This window comes from Mustela erminea, chromosome 21, assembly GCF_009829155.1.
Source record: "Mustela erminea isolate mMusErm1 chromosome 21, mMusErm1.Pri, whole genome shotgun sequence".
Classification (NCBI taxonomy): Eukaryota; Metazoa; Chordata; class Mammalia; order Carnivora; family Mustelidae; genus Mustela; species Mustela erminea.
In genome coordinates, this window is record NC_045634.1 from 4,579,456 (window position 1) to 4,604,524 (window position 25,069).

At 36.6% G+C, this 25,069-nt stretch overlaps 1 protein-coding gene and 1 pseudogene across 3 annotated transcripts in view; both read left to right on the plus strand.

Moving 5' to 3' along the window:
• Positions 1–25,069, plus strand: part of LOC116581945 (disintegrin and metalloproteinase domain-containing protein 18-like) — a 181,568-nt gene that overhangs the window by 3,549 nt on the left and 152,950 nt on the right. For all 3 annotated transcript variants that reach the window (XM_032329289.1, XM_032329290.1, XM_032329291.1), the window contains exons 3-6: positions 5,261–5,316; positions 15,587–15,665; positions 16,067–16,143; positions 17,300–17,477. In XM_032329289.1, the coding sequence (XP_032185180.1) occupies positions 5,261–5,316; positions 15,587–15,665; positions 16,067–16,143; positions 17,300–17,477 (390 nt within the window). The remainder of the gene's footprint in view (positions 1–5,260; positions 5,317–15,586; positions 15,666–16,066; positions 16,144–17,299; positions 17,478–25,069) is intronic.
• On the plus strand, positions 22,485–23,414 carry LOC116581946 (annotated as a pseudogene).

Below are 25,069 nucleotides of genomic sequence, written 5' to 3' on the forward strand. Positions count from 1 at the left end.
ATATTAAGTTTAAGCTGTCCTGGTAGGGAGCAATAGCTACAAAGAGGACTGGTTTTACTGAACCCATCCCCCTGACAGGGGGTGGGGCAATTCCATATAGGTGGCATTACCTGAGAAACAGCACCACAGGCCCCTCCCCCAGAAGACAAGCTAGAAGAACAGGTGGATGACAATCCTTATGGATCCCATGAGAGTATAAAATCCCAATGCCAGGGGAAAATTGTATATTGAGTTTCAAGTGTGGCCTCACAACCTGTTTATTTTCAGATAGAATTCTCCTTTTTTTTTTCCTTATACTTTATACTTTATCTCTGTTTTTGTTTTTTAACCTTCTCACTTCAACTAGATGTTTATTATATCAACTTAACTTGTATTGTTTCACACCTATATTTTTACAGATATATGCTTTATTTTAGTCCTTTTTTTTTTAACTCTATTCAATTTTACCTATCTATGTACAAGTTTTACCAAAAATGCTGTTAATGAGATGCTGTCTAAACTGGATAAGAAAAATAGAGATTAGTTGGTAGTAACACATGAAAAAAGAATTGGAGAGATTAATAATGCCATGAAATGTTCTAATATCAGAATTATTGGTATCCCTTAGGGGGTGGAGGGTGGTGTCTAGAAAGTAGATTTGAGCAAACCATAGCTGAGAACTTCCCTAATGTGGGGAAAGAAACAAGCATTTTAGTCCAACAGGCAGAGAGGACTCCTTTCAAAATCAATAAAAATCGATCAACACCCCGACATAAAATAGTGAAGCTTGCAAATTTTACAGCCAAAGAAACTATCCTGAGAATAGCCAGAGAGAGGAGGTTCCTTACATATGGAGGGAGGAATATCAGAATAACATCAGAACTGTCCACAGAAAACTGGCAAGCCAGAAAGGACTGGCAAGACATATTCAGGGTACTAAATGAAAAGAAGAGATTTGGGAGAGAATGAAATGAAATGAAAATGAAAAGAACATGCAGCCAAAAATACTTTACCCAGGAAAGCTGTCATTCAGAATGGATGGAAAGATAAAGAGCTTTCAGGACAGGCAGAAACTAAAAGAATAGTGACACTAAGCCAGCCATGGTAGAAATATTAATGGGGATTCTGTAAGCAAAGAGAGACCTCCAAGAGTAATATAATCCAGAAAGTAACAGAGACAATCTATAGAAACAGAGACTTTACAGGCAATACAATAGCACTAAATTCACACCTTTCAATAATTACTCTGAATATAAATGGGCTGAATGTTCCCATGAAAAGGCACTGGGTTTCAGACTGGGTAAGAAAGCAGGACCCAGAGTGGGAGGAGCAAGATGGTGAACCAGTAGGAGACCTAAATATCATCAGGTCCCAGGAATTCAGCTAGATAGTTATCAAACCATTCTGAATGCCTACAAACTCAACAGGAGATCGAAGAGAATAGCAGCAATTCTATGAACAGAAAGGCAATAACTTTCTGGAAGATAGGATATGTGGAGAAGTGAATCTGAGGTGATATATTGGAAGACAGACTGCTGGGGGAGGGGTTGGCTCCCGGCAAGTGATAGAGAAGCAGAGCACAAAATCGGAACTTTCAGAAGTCTGTTCTATGGAGGGACATCACTCCAGAGGCTAAGCAGGGAAGATGGAATCCTCACTGGGGCAGGGTGGTCTCAGGACCCTCAGGGGTCACAGAAAGACTAGGACAGAGTTCCCAGGTATTGGAGCAAGGAAGCTGGCTGCAGAGACAGAGCTAAGGAGAGGGTTCTCAGCTCAGGGTTGCCAAAAACCAGGATCTTAGGCACAGTCAGGTCATTAGTCTTTAGGCAAGGACCCCTCAAGTGGCAGATGTGGGGACACCTCCCCTCCTACCTTCATCCACCAGGAGGATCAGTGCTGTGGGCATCTGCTGGGTTTGGAGACTCCACAAACGGGGCCGTGTGCCAGAGATAGAAATTGATTTATTTTATACCATTGTGTGTGGAGGAGATGCTTGATATGGTTTCAATATTGATTTTTGAGTCTTGTTTTTTGGTATAACATGTGATCTGTCCTAGAGAGTGTTTTATGTGCATCTCAGAAGAATGCACATTCTTTTGTTTTGGTATAGAATATTCTGTGTAGAACTTTTAAATCCATCTGGTTTAATATTTTTTAAGACCAGTATTTCCTCATTGATTTTCTATCTGGTTGATCTACTGGGGTTTAATCTCCTACTATTTTATATAACCTTTTATTTTGGTGGTTGGGGGGGAGAGTGAGAGACAGCATGGTCCTGGGGAGAGGGGGAGAGGGGGAAAGAGAGTGAGAATCCCAAACCGGCTCAAGCAGGCATGGAGACTAACACAGGGCTCAAACTCAAGACCCTAAGATCATGACCTGAACTGAAATCAAGAGTTCAATGTTCAACTGACTGACTGAGTCATCCAGGCCCCCCCATATAACTTTTAATTTTTCTATTTAGATACATCAATATTTGCTTTATGTATCTTGGTGCTCCTATTTTGGGTGCATATGTACTGATAAATGTTATATCTTCATATTAAATTGACCCTTTTATCATTATATAATGTCTTTAACTATTATTGCAGTCTTTATTTTAAAGTCTGTTTTTTTGGTTATGAATATAATTATGCCAGCTTTTTTGTTTCCATCCAATGAACTATCTTTTTCCATCCCTTCAGTTTCAGGTTGTGTGTGTCCTTTCTTCTGAAATTCATTTCATGTGGGTAGAACATGGATAGGTCTTGGTTTTTTTAATCCATTCAGCCACGTTATGCCTTTTGATTGTAGAGTTCATTTACATTTAAAGTAATTATTGATAGGCATGTAGTTATTGCCATTTTGCTATTTGTTTTTTGGCTGTTTTTGTAGTTCTTCTCTGTTCTTTTCTTTCTTTCTCTCTTCCCTTGTGGTTTGATGTTTTTTGTTAGTGCTATCTTTAGATGTCTTTCACATTTTACTTTTGTGTAGTTAATTTTTTATGTATTTGTGATTATTGTGAGGTTTACATATAACTTCCTATTTTATGTTTTGAGTTGACAGCAACTTAAATTGGAACACATTCCAAAACTTTACATTTTTCTCCTCCTCTCATGTGTTATATTCTTGTCACATGTTGCATCTTTTTATTACCCTCCAACTAATTCTTGTAGTTTTAGCTAATTGTATTATTCCTGTCTTTTAACCTTCATACTTGCTTTATAAGTCATTGACCCACTACCTTCACTATGTGTTGACCTTTTCTAGTGATCCTTTTTAATTTTATATGTTTTCCTGTTATCAATTGGTGTTATCTCTTTTCATTTTAGGGAAGGCTTTTTAACATTTCTTTTAAGGCCAGTTTAGTGGCGATCACTCCTTTAGGTTTTGCCTAACTTGAAATCTTAATCTCTTATTTGATTTGGAATAATAGCCTTTCCAGGAAGAGAATTATTGGTTGGAAGTTTTTTCCATTCAGACACTTGAATATGTCATATCACTCTCTTCTGGCTTGCATAGTTTCTACTGAAAGACTTATGAGCTCTCCTTCCATGTGGTAAGTTGTGCTTCTTTTGCTGTTTTAAAAAAATCTCCCTGTCTTTAACTTTGACCATTTTAATTGTAATATATCTTGATGTGGATCTGTTTGAGTTTATTTTATTTAGGACTGTCAAGGCTTCCTGGACCTGTGTATCTGTTTCCTTCCTCACTTTAGGGAATATTTCAGTCACTAATTCTTCAAATAGTTTTTCTGGCCCTTTCTCTGTCTCTCTGCTCCTTCTGGGATCACTATAATCTAAGTATTATTCCACTTGATGTTATAGCAATGGTTTCTTATTTATCTTCATTTTTTAATTCTTCTTTTTTTCCCCTGGGTGAGTTCTCTTGCTTTTGTTTTCCAACTCAATGATCCAATCTTTGGCTTCATTCAGTGATGTTGAACCCCACTAGTATATTTTTCATTTCAGTTATGGTATTCTTTAGCTCTTTAACTTCTATTTGGAACTTTCTTATATTTACTGTCTCTTTGTTGAGGATATCACAGTGCTCATCACTATTCTTCCAAGTTTGGTGAACATCTATGGGACTGTTACTTTTAACTCTTTATCAGGTTGATTGTGCATCTGCATTTCATTAATGACTTTCTGATGTTTTGTCTTTTATTTGGAATATATTCTCTTTATCTCTTCACTTTCCTGATTTTCTGTATTTGTTTTTACATATTAGGCAAACCAACTACCTCTCCCAGTCTTGAAGGATCACCCTTTCGTAGTTGTCACAAGAAGCCTAAAAACACAGTCTCCTCTGACCGCTAGAGTTACATCCTCCAGGGGTGTCACTATAGAAGCTGTGAACACTCATCTGCCACACAGGGGTTGGCAGAGCTAACACCCATGCCAGCCAGATACATCATAGAGCTGCACTGAGGCCCAGGGTGAGTGCGGGGTGGTGTCTGGCCTGGCTGTAAAAGATGGATACGCTGCCATAGTGTGGACAGGGTTCTTAGTTGGGTGTGCCCAAAAGCCCTCGCAAGTTAGAGAGATAGTTCCAAGATGATGCCCACCAACACTGACATTAGCAAAGTAGAATGATATTGCTGCTATGGCACCCACCAGCTTCTCTGTCACCAGAGAGAGTTCCAGTGGTTTCCTACTTTTCTGGCAGGTGTTTTAAGTTGAGTAAATGGGTCACCTTTACATATGCTCTAGATGATTTTCAAATTAGTGTTTTTGCTCTCAGTCCCAGGGTCAGCAATCCTGCATGTGCTCTGTTTAACAGTGGGTTCTCCATGCTCTACACTTCTGAGGTTTTCTTGGAGGTAATCTCTATTGGTTTTCAAAGCCTGGTATTTTGGGGACTCAGTCTCTTATCTAGGGTCTAACGTTTGAGGTGTCTACTGTATAGCACAAGCCTCTGACTCCTTAGGAAAGTCTTTGTCTTCCCTCCCAATTATGTACCAGCCTTCTGGAGTGTTTTTTGTTTGTTTTGTTTTTGTTTTTGTTTTGTTTTGTTTTGTGCAAGATTGTATCTCTGCCTCTCCTGACCATTGCAATGCTGTCCTTTTTGTTTTCTCCTGTAGAGTCCCTATTCATCCAGTTTTCCAGTTTTCTTCAGAGTAAATTACTTCATATGTAGCTATATATTGATTGTATCCATGGGGAGGTGTGAGTTCAAGATTTTCTTGTGTTGTTATCTTGAACCCAGACCCCCCCAAGTGAATCTTTTTGTTAACATGAGAGAGAAGTATCAGTTTATATATTTCTGATTTACTAAATCATCTTTATTTGCTTTATTTTAGGTGACTTATATCATTACAATTGATGAAAAACCATACACTCTGCATCTCAGAAAACAGTGAGATATAATTTTTTTTTAAATTAATTTTTTATTTTTTATAAACATATATTTTTATCCCCAGGGGATATAATTTTTCATTAAAACTCTTTTAAATATTTTGGTATACAATTTAAATTAAATAATGCAAAATAACGTAGAATGCTTGATCAATTTGTTTTTCAATTAGGATTAATTAAGTCTTGAATAATGGAAGAGTAGAATGTTGAATAATAGAATGCTGCATTTTAATTTTCTAGCTTGTTATTGTCACATTAAGAAATAAATTACTTATTTGTAAATCTTTAATTGAGTATAAAGTCATTAAACCCAAGAACTGCAAGTTATATGTTTAGTGTGCCTAATGTTGGGGGGGAGGCAAGATGGCGGAGAAGTGGGAGGTGCTGTTTCAACAAGTCCCCTAAAGTGAGCTGATTATCTACCAAAGAACTCTGATCCCCCATGACATCAGTCTGAGATTAAAATTATATCCTTCTGGATCTCTATGGGGGCAGAAGATGCCAGTGGACAGGTAAAGCGGAGTGGGAACATCAGACTGATATCGGAAGATAAACAAAAGGGGAAGGGAGCCACCAGAAGTGACATTGGAAGGTAATATCCCAATATGAGAGTGCCCTGTGATTGGGGACCAGCATTAACCTGGAATCAGGTTGAAAGCACTCAACAAGAACAAAAGATTTGAAGGGGAAATTGGTGGAATCAGGCGGTTAGGGACAAGGGCTTAAGCCCACGGACCCAGGACAGCCACTGCTGGCGCTGAGTCAGAGAGAGTGCAGCAAAGAAGTTAGGCGTTGGTTCCTGAACTTCCAGTGTTCATGAGAGAGTCCGGTGTGGACACCATCCAGTGCTCTCTAGAACCACAGCCTTTTGCACTCTGCACTTTCGCTGCACTACTGGGGTCTGAGTCATGCTCCACACCCTCCCCTGAGAGAGTTCCATGCTAGCTGGTGCTCTCTAGGACCTGGAGAGTCTGAACACACCCAGTCCGGTCCAGCACAAAAATCTCAGTGTGCTATCTCTGGTCCCAACCTGCCCAGACAGTCATGGCAGAAGCAACCGCTGGAAGCCAGCTCTCTGGACAAGTACTTCTCATAGTTTTGGTAACACTGGAGTACAAGTAGGAGCTCCTGCGACCCTGAGACTGTGACTGGGGTTGTGCTCTGCTGACAGCAGAGGGGGAGTTTATGTGCTCTGGAGCATCCAGAGGGGAACAGAGCTTCTCTCTGAGATGGAGGTCTGGGTTCAGTTTGCTTTCCTCTAAATCACCAAAGAACCGCCAAAAGATGCCAAGGGGAGAAAAACAAACAAAGAAACAAAAAACAAAACCTCCAGAAAACAAATGCCTAAAAACCCAGCTTCCTCAGAGCCGACCCCTTGATAGGGGACAGGAGGAATCAACTCTAGCAAGACAACCTGAGAAACCATGTGGCAGGCCCCTCCTCCAGAAATCCAACCAAAACAAAATAAAAGAAAACAAAAACAAGAGGACAACCACCACTACTTCATAGATACGACTTTTATTTTTAATTTGTTCCCACTATTCTCATTTTTTCAATTTTTTTAAATAATTTTTTGACCTATTTACCATCACAGTGAGATGTTCAGTACAACAAATTCCATAATAACTTTTTAACTTTTTTGATACGTATACCTGTGTTTTTCTTTTGCTTTTCTACTTTTTTTTTAATATTCTTATAGAGATAAGCTTCAAGGTAATCCTCTTCCCCAGTCAATACTACCCCTATATATAAACCAGTTTTAATCCCCCTTTATCTCAGGAAAGTTGAGTCCTTTAACAAAGACACCAAGATACACCCAGGAAGAATCAAAATAACATTCCTTGGCCACACTGAGAATTTATAAGCACCTTCCCATCTTTTTCTTCTGTCAGTATTTCTGTGTATTTGTTTTTGTTCTGGTAGTATATAAATCTTATACTTCTGGTTCATTTTTGCTGGGTTCCTCTTTTTTTTGGGGGGGGGTCAGTTTTTGTTTGTATGCTTTATAAATCTTACCTTTGTGGCCCATTCAGGCTGGGTTTTGTTTTGTTTTGTTTTGTTCCCTCTCCTTCTCTCTCTCTTTTTTTTTTTTTTTTTTTTTTTGCTTTCTTTTTGGCGGTGAATCCCGATTGCTCAGAAATGTTCCAGAATGCACCCTGCCTGCACCACAGTTGATACATTCAACTATACATGTCCTCAGCCATCTTTCACCAAAATGACTAGGAGGAAGAATGCCCAAAAGAGGAAAAATTCAGAGACTTTGCCCTCTCCATCAGAGCTGTTGGATATGGACATAAACTGTATATCTGAAAGGGAATTCAGGCTAACAATTATCTAGGCAATGGCTAGGTTGGAGAAAGCCTTTAATGACAAAATGGAATTGATTAGGGCAGAAATGAAAGCCACCAGCAAAGATGTTAACGATGCTCTCAATGAGATCCAATCTGGATTCTCTAACAGCTAGGGTAACTGAGGCAGAAGATAGAATTAGTGATCTAGAGGACAAACTGATAGAGAAAAAGGATCAGGAGGAGGGTGGGAACAAACAACTTAGAAGCCATGAAAACAATTAGGGAAATAAATGACGCTATGAAATGTTGCAAGGTCAGAATTACTGGAATCCCTGAGAGTGAGGAGAAAGAAAGAAGACTAAAGAATATAGTTGAATAAATTCTCCATGAAAATTTTCCCAATCTGGTGAATGGAACCAACTTTCGTGTCCTAGAGGCAGAAAGCTTCCCCCCAAGATCACGGAATCTAGAAAGAACTCGAGACACCTGATTGCAAAAATGATAAATCATAATGTTAGACAGGAGCTCTTGAAAGCAGCTAGGGGAAGAGATTCCTTACATACAGAGCAGGATCCATCAGAATAATGTCAGACATGTCCACAGAAACCTGACAAGCCAGAAAGGGTTAGCAAGATGTATTCAGGGCACTAAATGAAAAGAACATGCAACCAAGAATACTTTATCCAGCAAGACTGACATTCAAAATGGATGGAGAGATAAAGAGCCTCCAAGACCAGCAAGGTTTAAAAGAGTATGTGACCACCAAGCTGGCACTACATGGAATTTTAAGGGGGGGTTCTATAAAAGAGGAAAAAACCCAAGAATATCATTAGACAGAAATTTATGGAGACAATCTATAGAAACAAAGACTTCACAGGTAACATGATATCAATAAAAACGTATCTCTCAATAATCTCAACGTGAATGGCCTAAATGCACCCATAAAATGGCACAAAGTTGCAGATTGGACAAAATGATAGGACCCATCCATGTTGTCTATAAGAGACCCATTTTGAACCTAAGGATACATCCAGACTGAAAGTGAAGGTATGGAGAAGCATCTTTCATGCCAATAGGCCTCAAAAGAAGGCTGGGGTAGCAATTCTCATATCAGATAAATTAGATTTTAAACTAAAGACTGTAGCCAAAGATACAGAAGGACACTACATCATTCTTAAAGGGTCTATCCACCAAGGAGATCTAACAATTATAAATATTTATGCCCCCAGTATAGGAGCAGCCGACTATATAAGACAACTGTTAATCAAGATAAAGAGTCATATTGATATGAATACATTAAGAGTAGGGAAAATTAACACACCACTCTCAGTAATAGAGAGATTATCCAAGCAGAAAGTCAATAAAGAAACAAGAGCATTGAATGACACATTGGATCAGATGGACCTCATAGATATATACAGAACATTCCACCATAAAACAACAGTATACTCATTAATCTCGAGTGCACATGGAACCCTCTCCAGAATAGACCACATACTGGGTCACAAATCAGGGCTCAACCAATACCAAAAGAATGAGATGATTCCCCGCATATTCTCAGATCACAATGCTTTGAAACTGGAGCTCAACCACAAGAAAATCTTTGGGTTGCAGCAAAGGTGGTCCAAAGGGGGAAATACATAGCTATCCAAGCCTCCCTCAAAAAAATGAAAATCCAGAGTACACCAGCTTTCCTTACACCTCAAAGAACTGGGGAATCAACAACAAATTAAGCCAACCCCACACACAAGAAGGGAAATAACCAAGATTAGAGCAGAGATCAATGAGAGACAAACTAGAGATATAGTAGAATGCATCAGTGAAACTAGAAGCTTTTTTTTTGAAAGAATCAATAAGAGCAATAAACTATCGACCAAACTAATCCAAAAGAAAAGAAAGAAGACCCATATTAATAAAATTATGAATGAAAAGGGAGAGATCACAACACAAGGAAATAGAAACAATCATCAGAAATTATTATCAACAGTTATATGCCAATAAGTTAAGCAACCTAGATGGAATAGATGCATTCCTGAAAACCTACAAAACCTACAAACTTCCAAAACTGAATCAGGAAGAAATTGACAACCTGAATATCTAGTAACAAGATCAAAGCAGTGATCAAAAACCTCCCAAAAAACAAGAGCTCAGGACCTGATGGATTCCCTGGGGAATTCTACCAAACATTCAAAGAAGAAATAATACCTATTCTCCTGACGCTATTTCAAAACATTGAAACAGAAGGAAAACTTTAGACTCTTTCTATGAAGCCAGCATTACCCTGATCCCCAAACCAGGCAAAGACCCCACCAAAAAGGAGAATTTTAGACCAATATCCCTGAGGAATACAGATGCCAAGATTCTCAAGAAGAACCTAGCTAATAGGAGCCAACAGTACATTAAAAAGATTATACATCATGATCAGGTGGTATTTATCCATGGGTTGCAAGGGTGGTTCAACATTTGCAAATCAATCAATGTGATAGAATAAATCAATAAGAGAGAAGAACCACATGGTTCTCTCAATTGATGCAGAAAAAGCATTTGACAAAATCCAGTATCTGTTCCTGATTAAAATGCTTCAAAGTATAGGGATAGAAGGAACATTCCTCAACTTCATAAAATCTATCTATGAAAAACCCACAGCGAATATCACCCTCAATGGGAAAAAGCTGACAACCTTCCCTCTGAGATCAGGAACACGACAAGGATGCCCACTCACACCACTCTTGTTCAACATAGTATTAGAAGTCCTAGCAACAGCAATTAGACAACAAAGAGAAATAAAATGTATTCAGATTGGCAAAGAAGAAGTCAAACTCTCTCTCTTCACAGATTACATGATACTTTATATGGAAAGCCCAAAACACTCCATCCCCAAACTACTAGAACTCATTCAGTAATTCAGTAATGTGGCAGGGTATAAAATCAATGTACAGAAATCAGTTGCTCTCTTATACACAAACATTGAAAATACAGAAAGGGAAATGAGAGAATCGATTCCATTTACTATAGCACCAAGAACCATAAAATATCTGGAAATAAACCTAACCAAAGAGGTAAAGGATCTGTACTTGAGGAACTACAGAACACTCATGAAAGAGATTGAATAAGACACAAAAAGATGGAAGAAGATGCCATGCTCATAAACATTGTTAAAATGTCTATACTGCCTAGAGCAATCTATACTTTCAATGCCATTCCTATCAAAATTCCATGGGCATTTTTCAAAGAGCTGGAGCAAACAATCCTAAAATTTGTATGGAATCAGAAGATACCCCAAATTGAACAGTGTGGAGATTCCTCAAGAAATTAAACATAGAGCTTCCCTATGACCCTGCAATTACATTACTGGGTATTTACCCCAAAGATACAGATGTAGTGAAAAGAAGGGCCATCTGTACCCCAATGTTTATAGCAGCAATGGCCATGGTCACCAAACTGTGGAAAGAACCAAGATGCCCTTCAACGGACAAATGGATAAGGAAGATGCAGTCCATATACACAATGAAGTATTATGCCTCCATCAGAAAGGATAAATACCCAACTTTTGCAGCAACATGGACGTGACTGGAAGAGATTATGCTGAGTGAAATAAGTCAAGCAGAGAGAGCCAATTATCATATGGTTTCACTTATTTGTGGAACATAACAAATAACATGGAGGACATGGGGAGATTGAGAGGAGAAGGGAGTTAAGGGAAATTGGAAGGGGAGGAGAACCATGAGAGACTATGGACACTGAAAAACAACCTGAGGGTTTTGAAGGGGCGGGGGGGTGGGAGGTTGGGAGAACCAGGTGATGGGTACTGGGGAGGGCACATATTGCATGGAGCACTGGGTGTGGTGCAAAAACAATGACTACTGTTACACTGAAAAGAAATAAGAAAAAATAAAATAAAAAATAGGAAGACAAGAAAGAAAACCAATGAAATAAAAAAGTGATTTTTTGGGGGAAAAAAAAAAGATACTCCAAATTGCTAAGGAAACGTTGAAAAAGAAAAACAAAACTGGGGGAATCATGTTGCCTGATTTCAAGCTTTACTACAAAGCTGTGATCACCAAGACAGCATGGTACTGGCATAAAAACAGACACCTAGACTAGTGGAACAGAGTAGAGAGCCCAGATACGGACCCTCAACTCTATGGTCAAATAATCTTCAACAAAGCAAGAAAAAAATATACAGTGGAGAAAAGACAGTCTGTTCAATAAATGGTGCTGGGAAAATTGGACAGCTATGTGTGGAAGAATGAAACTCGACCATTCTCTTACACCATACACAAATATAAGCTTGAAATGGATAAAAGACCTCAATATGAGTCAGGAATCCATCAGAATCTTAGAGGAGAACATAGGCAGTAACCTTTCGACATCGGCCACAGCAACTTCTTTTAAGATGTCTCCAAAGGCAAGGGAAACAAAAGCGAAAATGAATTTTGGGGACTTCATCAAGATCAAAACCTTCTGCACAACAAAGGAAACAGTCAACAAAACAAAGAGGCAACCCACGGAATGGGAGAGATATTCACAAATGACACTACAGACAAAGGGCTGATATCCAAGAACTCCTCAAACTCAACACACTCAAAACAGATAATCATGTCAAAAAAATGGGTAGAAGACATGAACAGACACTTCCCCAATGAAGACATACAAATGGCTAACAGACACATGAAAAAATGTTCATCGTCACTAGCCATCAGAGAGAGTCAAATCAAAACCAGATTGAGGTAACACCTTACATCTGTTAGAATGGCCAAAATTAACAAGACAGTAAACAACACGTGTTGGAGAGGATGTGGAGAAAGGGGAACCCTCTTACACTGTTGGGGGGAATGCAAGTTGGTGCAGACATTTTGGAAAACAGTGTGGATATTCTTTAAGAAATTAAAAATAGAGTTACCCTATGACCCCCTAATTGCACTACTGGGTATTTACCCCAAAGATACAGATGTAGTGAAAAGAAGGGCCATCTGTACCCCAGTGTTCATAGCAGCAAGGGCCACAGTCCCCAAACTTTGGAAAGAACCAAGATGCCCTTCAATGGATGAATGAATAAGGAAGATGTGGTCCATATTTACAATGGAATATTATTCTCCATCAGAAAAGATGATATCCAACTTTTGTGTCAACATGGATGGGACTAGAAGAGATTATGCTGAGTGAAATAAGTCAAGCAGAATCGATTATCATATGGTTTCACTTATCTGCTGAGCATAAGGAATAACACAGAGCACATGGGGAGATGGAGAGTAGAAGGGAGTTGGGGGAAATCAGAGGGGGAGACGAAGCATGAGAGACTTTGGACTCTGAGAAAGAAACCGAAGGTTTTGGAGGGAGGGAATGGGACTGGGGTGAGCCTGGTGGTGGGTTTTATGGAGGGCACATATTGCATGGAGCACTGGGTGTGGGTGCATAAACAATGAATTCTGGAACACTGAAAATAAATTAAAAAAAAATAAAATATAAATAAAAAATAAAAAATTTAAATTTTAAAAAAGTTTTTAAAAGTGTGCCTGATGTAAAATCAAACTTAATTATGCATCAAGTGGTTATTGGTGGGAAATTCAACTAATGACATATTTTATGAATGTGTTAATTATATTTGCATTTATTTTTAACAACTTTATTGGGTACATTCATATATCATAAAACTCACTCAAGTGTATAATTCAATAATTTTTAATAACTATATACAGTATTGAAAACAGCTACCATAAATCAATTGTAGAACATTTCATATCCTATGTAAGATCCTCATGCCATTTCACATTTAATCCCTGATTCCACCCACCACTCCAGGCAACACTCATGCAATCAACATACTTTCTGTCTCCTAATTTGCAGTTTCTCAAAATTTCATGCAAGTGGAGCCAAACAGCCTCTTCTTTGCCTGCATCTTTGAAAATATATATTTGTAACTACTGCAATTTGTCTGCCTTACATCTCTGTAGTTGAACAACATGGAAGAAAACTCCTCATTTATGACTATTCTCACCTAATTCATGATCATTAAACCTATGTTGGTCTTTAATGTCTGTAAAACCCGATTAAAATGTTTTCTGAGAAGAAAATCTTTTTTTTTTTAAATAAGAAACTTCTTCATGTTTCTGAATGCCAGTTATTTTTTAGTCTTCATTTTTCTTGACCAAATGGCAGTATTTTGTCTAGCTGATCAGTATCTCCTCCAAAAATACTTTCTTTATTTGGCTTCTAGAACACTGCAGACTTCTGGTTTAATTCTTACCATTGTGTTTACTCTCTCAGTTTTCTTTGTTTCATCTTGTTTGTTTTTTAGATTCTTCCCCATCTCTCCAATCTTAGAATACTCCATGGTACTTTTCTTGGATCTTGTTTTCCCTCACTGCATTCAATCATCTGGTTATTTCATCCCCTCTTGCAGTTTTAAATACATTCATGTATTGATTACTCCCAAGTTATATCTCTACTTTCTTCCTCTCCAATGAACACCTACTTGTTTATCTGACTACTTATTTGACAATCTGGTGTTTGCTAGAATTCTCATACTTATCATATCCATACTGTACTTCTTTTTTAAAAAAAAAGATTTATTTATTTGACAGACAGATCACAAGTAGGCAGAGAGGCAGGCAGAGAGAGAGGGTGAGCAGGCTTCCCTCTGAGCAGAGAGCCTAATGCGGGGCTCGATTCCAGGACCCTGAGATCATCACCCAAGCCAAAGGCAGAGGCTTTAACCCACTGAGCCATCCAGGTGCCCGCATAATGTACTTCTGATACTTTCCTAAGATTTATCCTTCCTACAGTCATCTCAGTAAATGGCAACTCTAGTTTCTCAAAACGAAACCTTGGAGTCATCCTTGATATCAATTTTTTCTTTTGTTTTCCCTCACAATGCATTATTTCCCACAATAGGTTATTAAATTCCATGTTCAATCTTCAAAATATTGTTACTGTTTTAGTTCAAGTCACTATCATATCTTGCCTGGATAATAGCCTAATTGCTCTCTCTGCTTATTTGCCCTACAGATAATTCTCAAGATAGCATTCAGTCTGATTCTATTAAAATGTTGGTCTGAGGGATGCCTGACTGGCTCAGTCAGAAGACCGTGTGACTCTTGATATTAGGGTTGTGAGTCTGAGCCCCATGTAGGGTGTAAAGATGATGTAAATAAATAAAACTTTAAAAATAACATAAAACAAACTGAGGGTTGCTGGGGGGAGGGGGGTTGGGAGAAGGGGGTGGGATTATGGACATTGGGGAGGGTATGTGCTTTGGTGAGTGCTGTGAAGTGTGTAAACCTGGTGATTCACAGACCTGTACCCCTGAGGATAAAAATATATGTTTATAAAAAATAAAAAATTAAAAAAAAATAACATAAAATATTGGTCTGATCCTATCATATATCTGTTTGAAATCTTCTAACGGCTTCTCATCTCTGTGACACTATCTCTTATTACTGTCTCTCATCTTCAATCAACATTTCATTCCAGTCACGTCACCCCTTAGCTGTTCTTTATATACAGAAGGCATATTTTGGCCTCAGGGTCTTTTCATTTTATCCTGTGTCTCAAATAACATATCTGTACAAATCCATGTGGTTTGTTTTCAGGTTCAGTTTATTCAGTGAGGTTTTTCATGCCATCCTATCTACCTTTGTAACCAAATTCCCTCACCCAGGCCTTATTTATAACATTTAACATCTAACATGCTAGCAGTATTTGTCTCTCACTCTCATGAAGACCAGTGGTTTTGTCTTTTGTTTACTGCTGTATCCCAATGCCTAGAAGAGCATCTATCAGTAGTAGGCACCTAGTAAATGTTTGTTAGATAAAGACATACATAGGCTCATATGTTAATATCTGATACAGAGGAGTCAGTATGCTCTAATTAAAGCAAATTATTATACGAACTTTAGGTATTTCACATTTGTTTTTATTTTGATGTTTATATTAATATTAAATTCATGACTCAACCATTTTTATTTTTGTTTTTCTTAGCTCATTTTTATCCCAGGACTTTTTGATTTATACATATAATGAAACTGGATTTTTGCATTTAGAGTCTTCATATTTTAAGGTAAGCTCTAGATGTCACAGATATTTGTTTTCATATGTTTTTTTTTTTATTGACGTGGCCTTATCACTACCATTGGGATATGTCTATCCCATGATGACAATTTAATACAAATATTTTATTTTGCATAATTATGACCTGTTATGTGGTTGATTGCTGTACATAAAAATAGTACATGATAGAGATAAAACCAGACCTGAAAGAATACTCATTGGCACCTTGGTGGTGCAAAATAAAGAGGATTATCAAATACCCTTTTTTCTTGAAAAGCTGCATTAACAAATCTATATGATACACAATCATTATTTTCAATTATTTTAACATTTTTAATCTACTGTAATGTTAGCAAATACATTTTTATTCATAAAGAATTTATTTATTTACTTTTCCATACTGTTTTTTAGATACATTGCCATTACCAAGGATATTTTGCAGATATTCCAAATTCCCTTGCAACACTCAGCATTTGTTCTGGACTCAGGTAATAGGATCTTACATGATACTTATACATGAAACTTAGTGGCTAGCAGAAATAAATCTGGGAATGTTTAAGAAGAATATAAATCTGAGAGGTTGCTTTATATCAATATTAGCAGCTGAACTCTAGTGTCCATTCAAATGAAATCACTCCAGGGATTCCTGACTGGAGTTATTTTTTTTAAAGATACTGTGCAGAAGGGGATAGTTTCAGTAAAGGAAACTTTAGAACTAAATAATATTGTTGTTTTATCTTTCAACTATCTCAAATTGTTATGGAAAATGATATGAATTAATTATTTCAATACATACGTATCGTATGCTTTGAGTTTAGGTGCACTAAGTTTCAGACATAAATCAACTAATTAAGAAAGCCCCTGGGAGGTAAAAAGGCAGAAATAAGTTATTTTCATCAATGGTGGTGGCAAGAGAAAGATACTAAGTTTATTAGAGGGAGACTGGTCCAGAGCAAAGGAAAAAAAAAAAAAAAAGATTCTCCAGATTCTCCCTAACTTCCTTTTGGTTTTGGTTGCCTGACTTCTAGAATTTGCTCATGTAAACTCAGAAAAATTGGCATTCGTTTAATGTGGTTTTCATAGATATCCACTTCTTTAAATATACACTCAATATACCTGCTTTCCCTTATTCTAAACTCTGAGAACATGACCATGATTGGAATTCTCAATAAGTACTTGATTTTCAACAAATACCTGATCTTAACTAATATATCTTGAATAAATATGACTACTATACAGGTAATATAAATTAATTTGAAATATATTTTTTCTTTAATATATGAGCAAAAGTAAGGTAAATGTGATATCGCAGTTACTAATGGTATACCAGAAAAATGGGAAAATAGAGTGTGTTCATAATGTGTTTCTTACTGTATTTCAAACTGGAGTTTCTATTGATTTCATCTTTATAATTTCCATGCCTTTGTTGATGTTCTTTATTTATTGAGACATCATTAAAATATTTCCCTTTAGTTTCTTATATATGGTTTCTTTCAGCTCTTTGAAATTATTTAAACACCTAGTTTAAAGTTTTTAAATTTAATCCTTTAAATTTTTTAAGTTTTTTTTTTTTTCACATTTCAGATTATAGCTTTGATGGCATCACTTGTAGGGTTTTTATATCATTGCTTTCTAAATATTCAGGGGATTCCTTCAGTTTGAAAACATCAGCTATGGAATTGAGCCATTGGAATCTTCAGCACAATTTCAGCATGTAATTTATCAAGTGAAAAATGAGAATCCAACTATACCACTGTTAGCAGAAAATTATAGCAATATTTGGCAGAAAGAACAACCCTATAAAGATAATTTAAGCTTACAGGTAACATGATGATTCTAATGTAATAACATACTGTGAAATTACTTATGTAGAATTTTTTTGATTGTGGAAAGGAACTATTTAGCTATGGAAATATCAAATTTGAGATCTTCTTTCTGAATTTTAAATAAAATGCCCATATTCCATCTAAAATATATGAAAAATTACACAGTAATGTATTTTAGGTTTATTATAATGTATTATGTAATATTTCTTGTTTTCTATCTTATTCCAGCAAAAATGGAGATTTTTGAGTAAAATTTAGAAATACAGGAAGAATGAAGTCACTATTTAAATAAAGACCATAAAATAAGTCAAATTACCACTACCTTGCTTAAATTACTTTTAATATTTTTATTCAGTTTTGTGTACTGCTGGAACATATCTTTCTAAAATAGATAATCATTTATGTATTATTAAACTCTTAATTTACCTGTTAGTTGTATATAGAGTTCCTGTGTGACAAATGTTTTTCTTTCATCATTTGGAATATTTTAATTCACTGTTTTATGGCCTCCATGATCACTGATGAAAAATTAACTGTCATTAATCTTATTGAAGATTCCTTTTACATGATGAGTCCCTTCTCTGTTGCTTATTCCAAGTTTCTCTCTTTATCTTTGGCTTGCCTCTTTTTATAATGTATTTTTTGAGTGGTTCTTTTGAGTTTATCTAAGTTGGATTTGACTGAGCTTCTTTTTTGTGTACATTAATATTTTTCACCTGATTTGAGAAATCAGGGGCCACTAGTTCTTTGAATATTCTTTGTCCCTTCTACGTACCTTCTCACTTTCTGATACTCCCATTATGTGTATGTTAATATGCTTGATAGTGCCCCTTAGGTCTATTAGATATTGTTTATTTTGCTCCATTCTTGTTTCTTTCTCTTTTTTAAATGGTTTAATCTCAATAGATCAGTCTTCAAGTTCCTTGATTCTTTCTCCTGTCTGCCCATATCTGATGTGGAGCCACTTTAATGGATATTGTATTTCAATTGTGTTTTTCAATACCAGAAATTCTATTTATTTCTTTTTAATAATTTTATGCCTTTTTTGATAGTCCATATTTAGTGAGACTTATTATAATACCCTCCTTCAGTTATTTATACATAACTCCTTTTAGCTCTTTAAAATTATTCAAAATACCTGATTTAAAGTATTTTTCTAGTAAATCCAATATCTAATCATCCTCAAAGACAGTTTCTGTTGACATTTTTCCTGTATATGGGTCATACTTTATGTCTTTTTCATGTCTCATATTTTTTGAAAACTGAAACTAGTCACTCCAAGTAATACATGTGGTAACTCTGGAAATCACATACCCCTCCATCAAATATTATTGCTATTCATTGCAGTTACTATTTGTTTTGCAAATTTTTGACTGTTTCCCTGAAGTGTGTATTCTGTGTTGTATGTAGCCACTGATGTGTGTTAATGATCAGAGTTCTTTAAATGCTTGGAATCAATAAGTTTCCCAGTTCTTTTTTTTTTTTTAAGATTTTATTTATTTGACAGAGAGATCACAAGTAGGCAGAGAGGCAGGCAGAGAGATAAAGGGAAGTAGACTCCCCATTGAGCAGAGAGCCTGATGTGGGGCTCAATCCCAGGACCCTGATATCATGATCTGAGCTGAAGGCAGAGGCTTAACCCTCTGAGACACCCAGGTGCCCCAAATTTCCCAGTTCTTGCTGAGAGTCTCTCTCTACCTTTTGGAGCATGACTTTGTCACTCATTCAGGCAGTTAACAACTGCACCTTTCCTTCATTTCTGCTTGCACAGAGCCTCAAGATCAATCGGAGGTGAGAGTTTAGGTCTTTCCTGAGTATGTGTACAGACTTGGGGATGCACTTAGTCTGATACATGTGTGTGGCCTGCCAGATTCCCAGAAATTGATCATAGCTTTTCAAAGCTCTGTATGAATATCTTATTCCTCAGCTTTAAGATTTTTTGTTGGTCTGCTGTTTGCCTCACAGTCATTCACTGCCCCAGACAACTCAAAATGCCTATAGTTTCTAAAAGCAAATGTCTTTAGAAAAACTGTGTAAAATGTGACTTAGGTCAATATGGACCTATTTTAGGAACAAAATAGGTCAGGTCATGACATTTCTTTGGAAATGAGATTTTGGAGATGTTCCAGCCACGTTTTTTCTTTTTCTGGAAGTTGTCAGTCTACTTGTATTCACTGAAAATTTGAGCTATTAGTTTTCAACTAATAGGAGAAAATACTGGAGTGAATTCAAGTTCCACAAAAATCATAATTTTTATCCAGATCAGTTATTTTTCTTGAATAAACACTCCCTCTAACACTGCAAGCCATTTGTTAATTTCTAGAGATCTGAAAAAAAGTTGATTCTAAATTTTGGCATTTCTTTTGTTGGCCTTATGTAGGGGATAATTTTTGGTTCTTAATCTGATTTTAATTGATGTATTTTCATTTCTTGAGTTTTATATACCATGTATTTATAATCTTTTAATGTAACATTTAAAATTTTATCTTGCTATTCCTCCATTGACCCATGGGAATTTTAGAAGTATGCATACTTACACATTTTCTACATATCTTTCTTGGTACTTATATTTAATTGATTTTGATCATATTCAGGTAGTGCATTTGACTTTAGTATATGTGTTTGTCTATATATCTTGCAGTTTCATGTAGTGTTTTATAGATGTTCATTAGGTCAATTTATTTGTATTCTCAAAATTTATGTTTTCCACATTTTTTTTTCTTATAGGAATTTTATAGTTTGTGTCTGCTATCACAGCATCCTCCTGTGGGACATTTTGAGCTTTGTTCTGTACTTTTCATTTTCACATCATATTTCATTATTAATTCTTATTTAAAGTAATAGAAGATATGTTTGCCAAACCTTCACTAGGTAATCATTATTTTTGTCTAAAAATTAGAAAATTTTAATATTTTTTTTTCTCTGAAAGACAAGCAGGCAACAATTTTCTCTTTTCCAGATCATTCCTAATTGCATTTACACACACAGGCTTATCAAGAAGACAGTTCAAAGGTATTCAGTGTTAAAATAATGTGTGCATAGACACCTGTGGATAGGGGCAACCAACTACTTTCCATACATTGGATTTTCTTCTTGCCTGTCCTTATCCCTTCTCTCTCTCTCTCGTGAAAGCTGAACATGTTACATAACACAGTAGGCAGTCGATATTGAATTAAATATTAACTTTAGGTTTGGAGATGAACATATCTTGTTGCTGGGACTTTGGCTTAAAATTTCCTGTTAATATAGTGAGAATATACATCTGTTTATGTATGTTTTTGCTATTGCTACTCTTAGTGTACTTACAACAGCTTCACATTGTTTTTAGCAATTACTTTTTGTTAAATTTTGTTAATTTTTGAGAGGAATCCTGTTCTGTATAGCTTTGTATTTTTCCACTTGACTGTTTTGGGATTTTTAGATAAAATCTGTCTCCTCCAAATCTTCCTGCTGTCTTTCCTGTTTTGTTTTGTTTTGTTTTGTTTTGTTTTGTTTTGTTTTTGGTACATTTTAGTGCAGGTCATAGATTTGGCATGGAGCAGAGAACAGAGGGATTCTCTGATATTTGGATTAAAACTCAATGTTGGGAAGGCACTGTGAACCTGGATTTGGGAACGTAGTCTTCACAAATGTCACCAACATTCTCCTCCAGATGTAATACTGGGTCTAAGAGGTATTCCTTACTGTTCTTCCAGAATTAGACCTTTTTATTCATTTTCCTCTCCTGGCTGTAGTTTTTATCAGTGCCTTCAAGACATAAATCTCTTTCCACTTTTTCTGATAGATTAAGGCTTTTGTGTAATAAAGGAGATAGAGAAGTTTGTGTAGTTCCTTCAGTGTCTGATGTTCCTCTGCACCAGCCAACACTATATATTTTTCAATATATGCTGTAATCTTTATTTTGAGTAACTGATGGAATTCCTGAAGAAAAAGCCTGTAAGAATCTGTGAAATCAAATATCTTTATGATTCCCAGAGACTTCATAGTTTAATGCTAGCCAAGCTTGGCCCTTAGAAGTTTAGCCAAAATTCCTAGTTGGATATTCTTATCAGCTTACATGGCTTTTGGTGTCATTAGAACCAGCTAAGCAAATACTTGATTTCTCGCCCTCCCTGCAGGCACATTTCTCTCTCCAGATTTTGGTAAATGGCTTAATTTGCAGTCTTAGTTTTCTGATGAGTTAAGTAAAAATCATTAATATGTACTTTGTTCAGGTTACACTCTGTTGTGCAACACTCATTTCTGATCTCTGATCTTAAACCAGATCACTAATACTGCAAACAACTCTAACTACATACATTCAGCAATGTAAATAAAACGTGGCCATTATCTTAAAAACAATGCACTATCAAAACCCAACCAAGAGGGAATAGACAACCTAAACAGTCCTGTAACCATTAAAAACCACTGAATTTTCAGTGAAAAATCTCTCAAACACAAAATTTCTCTGGTGTAGATGGTTTTATGTATAGTTTAGAATACCTGTTAAGAGAAGATAAAAGCCAATTCTGTACAATTTCTCCAACAAAAATGAGGAGGAGTGAACACTTTACAACTAACTCTGTGAGGACAATATTGTCCTGATACTAAAACTCTATTCAGACAGTATAAAACAAACAAACCCATTGACCATATGAATATAGATGTAAAAATTCTGCATAAAATACTGGCAAAAGTAATTGAGTAATTTATTAAAAAGATTGCACACCATGATTAAGCATTGTTTATCTAGCAATGGAGGTCTGGTTCAATATCTGAAAATATACCAAAATAATCTACCATATTACTGGGTTAGAGAAGAAAAGGTACACAATCTTCTCAATACAGAAATATAGGACAAAATTCAATTAAAAATTCATTTATTATATAAGGTCTTGGTGATGTTGGCAACTTGTAATGATAAAAAACAATCCTATAAAAGCAGATATTGGTCTCTGGTTTACCCCATTCAACAAACAGCTGCATCTTCTGCTGTGCAGTGCCAGCCGTCATCAAGAGACATGATGGTGAAGGTCAGAGTGAATGGATTTGGCAATATTGGGTGCCTGGTCACCAGGGCTGCTTTTAACTGTGGAAAAGTGGATAGTGTGGCCATCAATGACCCCTTCATTGACCTCAGCTACCTGGTCTACATGTTCCAGTATGATTCCACCCATGGCAGATTCCACAACACAGCCAAGGCAGAGAACAGGAAACTTGTCATCAATGCAAATTCCATCTCCCATCTTCCAGGAACAAGATCCTGCCAATGTCAAATGAGGTGATGCTGGTGCTGAGTATGTTGTGATCTTCACCACCATAGAAAAGGCTAGCACTCAATTGCAGGGTGGGGCCAAGAAGGTCATCATCTCTGCTTCTTCTGCTGATGCCATTTTCATGATGAATGTGAACCATGAGAAATATGACAACTCCCTCAAAATTCTCAGCAATGCCTCCTGGACCACCAGCTGTTTGGTTCCTCTGGCCAAGGTCATCTATGACAACTTTGATATTGTGGAGAGACTCTGACCACCATCCATGCCATCACTGCCACCAAGAAGACCATGGATTGCCCCTCTGGGAAGCTGTGGAGTGACAGCCATGGAGCTGCCCAGAATATCATCCCTGCTTCCACTGACATTGCCAAGTCTGTAGGCAAGGTCATCCCTGAGCTGAATGGGAGGCTCACTGGCATGGCCTTCCATGTCCCCACCCACAACATGTCTCTCATGGATCTGACCTTGAAGGGCTCCTTCAAGGTTTTCCTGGGCTACAATGAGGACCATATTGTCTCCTTCAACTTTAACAGTGACACTCACTCTTCTACCTTGGATGTTGGAGCTGACATTGCCCTCAAATACCATTTTGTTAAACTCATTTTCTGGTATGACAATGAATTTTGCTACTGCAACTGGCTGATGGACCTTATGGTCCACATGGCCTCCAAGGAGTAAGAGCCTGCTGGCCTATCAGCCCCAGTGACAGCAAGAAGAAAGAGAGGCCCTCAGTTGCCAGGGAGTCTCTGCCCCAACTTATCCCCCAAAACACTGAGACTCTCCCAACCTCCACAATTTTCACCCCAGACTCTCAGAAGAAGTAGAGGGGACTGGGGAGCCCTCCTTGTCATGTATCATCAATAAATTATACTGTACTCAGCCAAAAAAATTTAAAACACATATAGAAAATATAATACATAATGAAGAAAAACAGAGTACTTTTATGTTAAGATTTGGTATAAGGTAAGGATGTGCACTCTCTCCAACATTATTTAATGCTGTTGGATTTCTAGACAGAATAATAAAGCAATAAAGGCATACAGATGAGAAAAGGAAACATAAGAATGCCTTTATGTGCAGATGACATAGTTATCTGCTTAGAAACTCATGAAAATACCTGCTGGAACTAAGTGAAATCAACAAAATCACAAAATACATTATCAAGATAAAAAAATCAACCATTTCTACATATTAGCAATGAATATGTGGAAACTATAGGGAAAGTGTATGACATTTTCAATCACTGAAAGAATAAAATGGTATCTTAGTTTAGGCTGTTACAACAAATTACTGTAGACTAGTGGCTTAAAAAACATATATTTATTTCTCACAGTTCTCGATACTGGAAGTCCAAAATCAGGATGTGAGTATGTTCAGATTTTTGGTGAACGTCCTCTTCCTGGTACCTAGAGGACTTCTTCTTGCTGTATGGTGGAGAGACAACTAGCTAGCTCTCAGTCCTTTCTTATAAGGGCACTAATCCCATTTGTGAGGGCTCTAGCCTCCTGACCTAAATACCTTCCAAAGCCACCACGTCCAAATGTAATTACATTGTGAGTGTTTCAACATATGAATTTGTGGGATGGGAACACAGACACTGCAGATACATATATAGCAAAACATGTACAGGTTTTATATATTGAAAAGTATAAAATGCTGATGTAATAAATCAAAGAAGACATCAATAAATGAAGAGACATACTATAGATTGGAAGACTCAGCATAATAAATATTCCATTTTTCTCCAAATGAGTGTATAGGTTTAACATAATTCCTCCAAAATCTTAACAATAATTTTTATAGCTACATATAAACTTGGTCTAAAAGGTATATGGAAAGTCCAAGAAACTTGGATCAAGGAGGAAATATAGAAATTTTTTGAAATTTCTATAGGTAAAATGGAATTTCAGTATCTTAGAAATACAGCTCCTATAAAATTATCATTATAGTGTTGTGATGATATAATAAATTGATGATATATAGCTGACTGACTTGACACAATCAAGAATTATTACATCATACCAAATGGAACATACAGTCTATACTCTGAGTGTACAGAATTATTTCTGATATTGTGCATTTTGTTCTTTTTTGTGTACCCATGTATTTAATAGCACCAAGTATGCTATTTGCCCAAATTTCTGTGTAGACTGTGAATTCTCAAATATTTCTTATATTTTTCTGTGAATGAATTAAAGATATCCAGTGCACCATGGTTGTTGTTGTTACCATAATCTTTAGGAGGACAGTGTGTGAAGTAATTTCCAATATGAACTGGTAATGTAGGTTTGTCATGAGATGAAGACATCAGGATGGTGTCTTTATTTTCACTT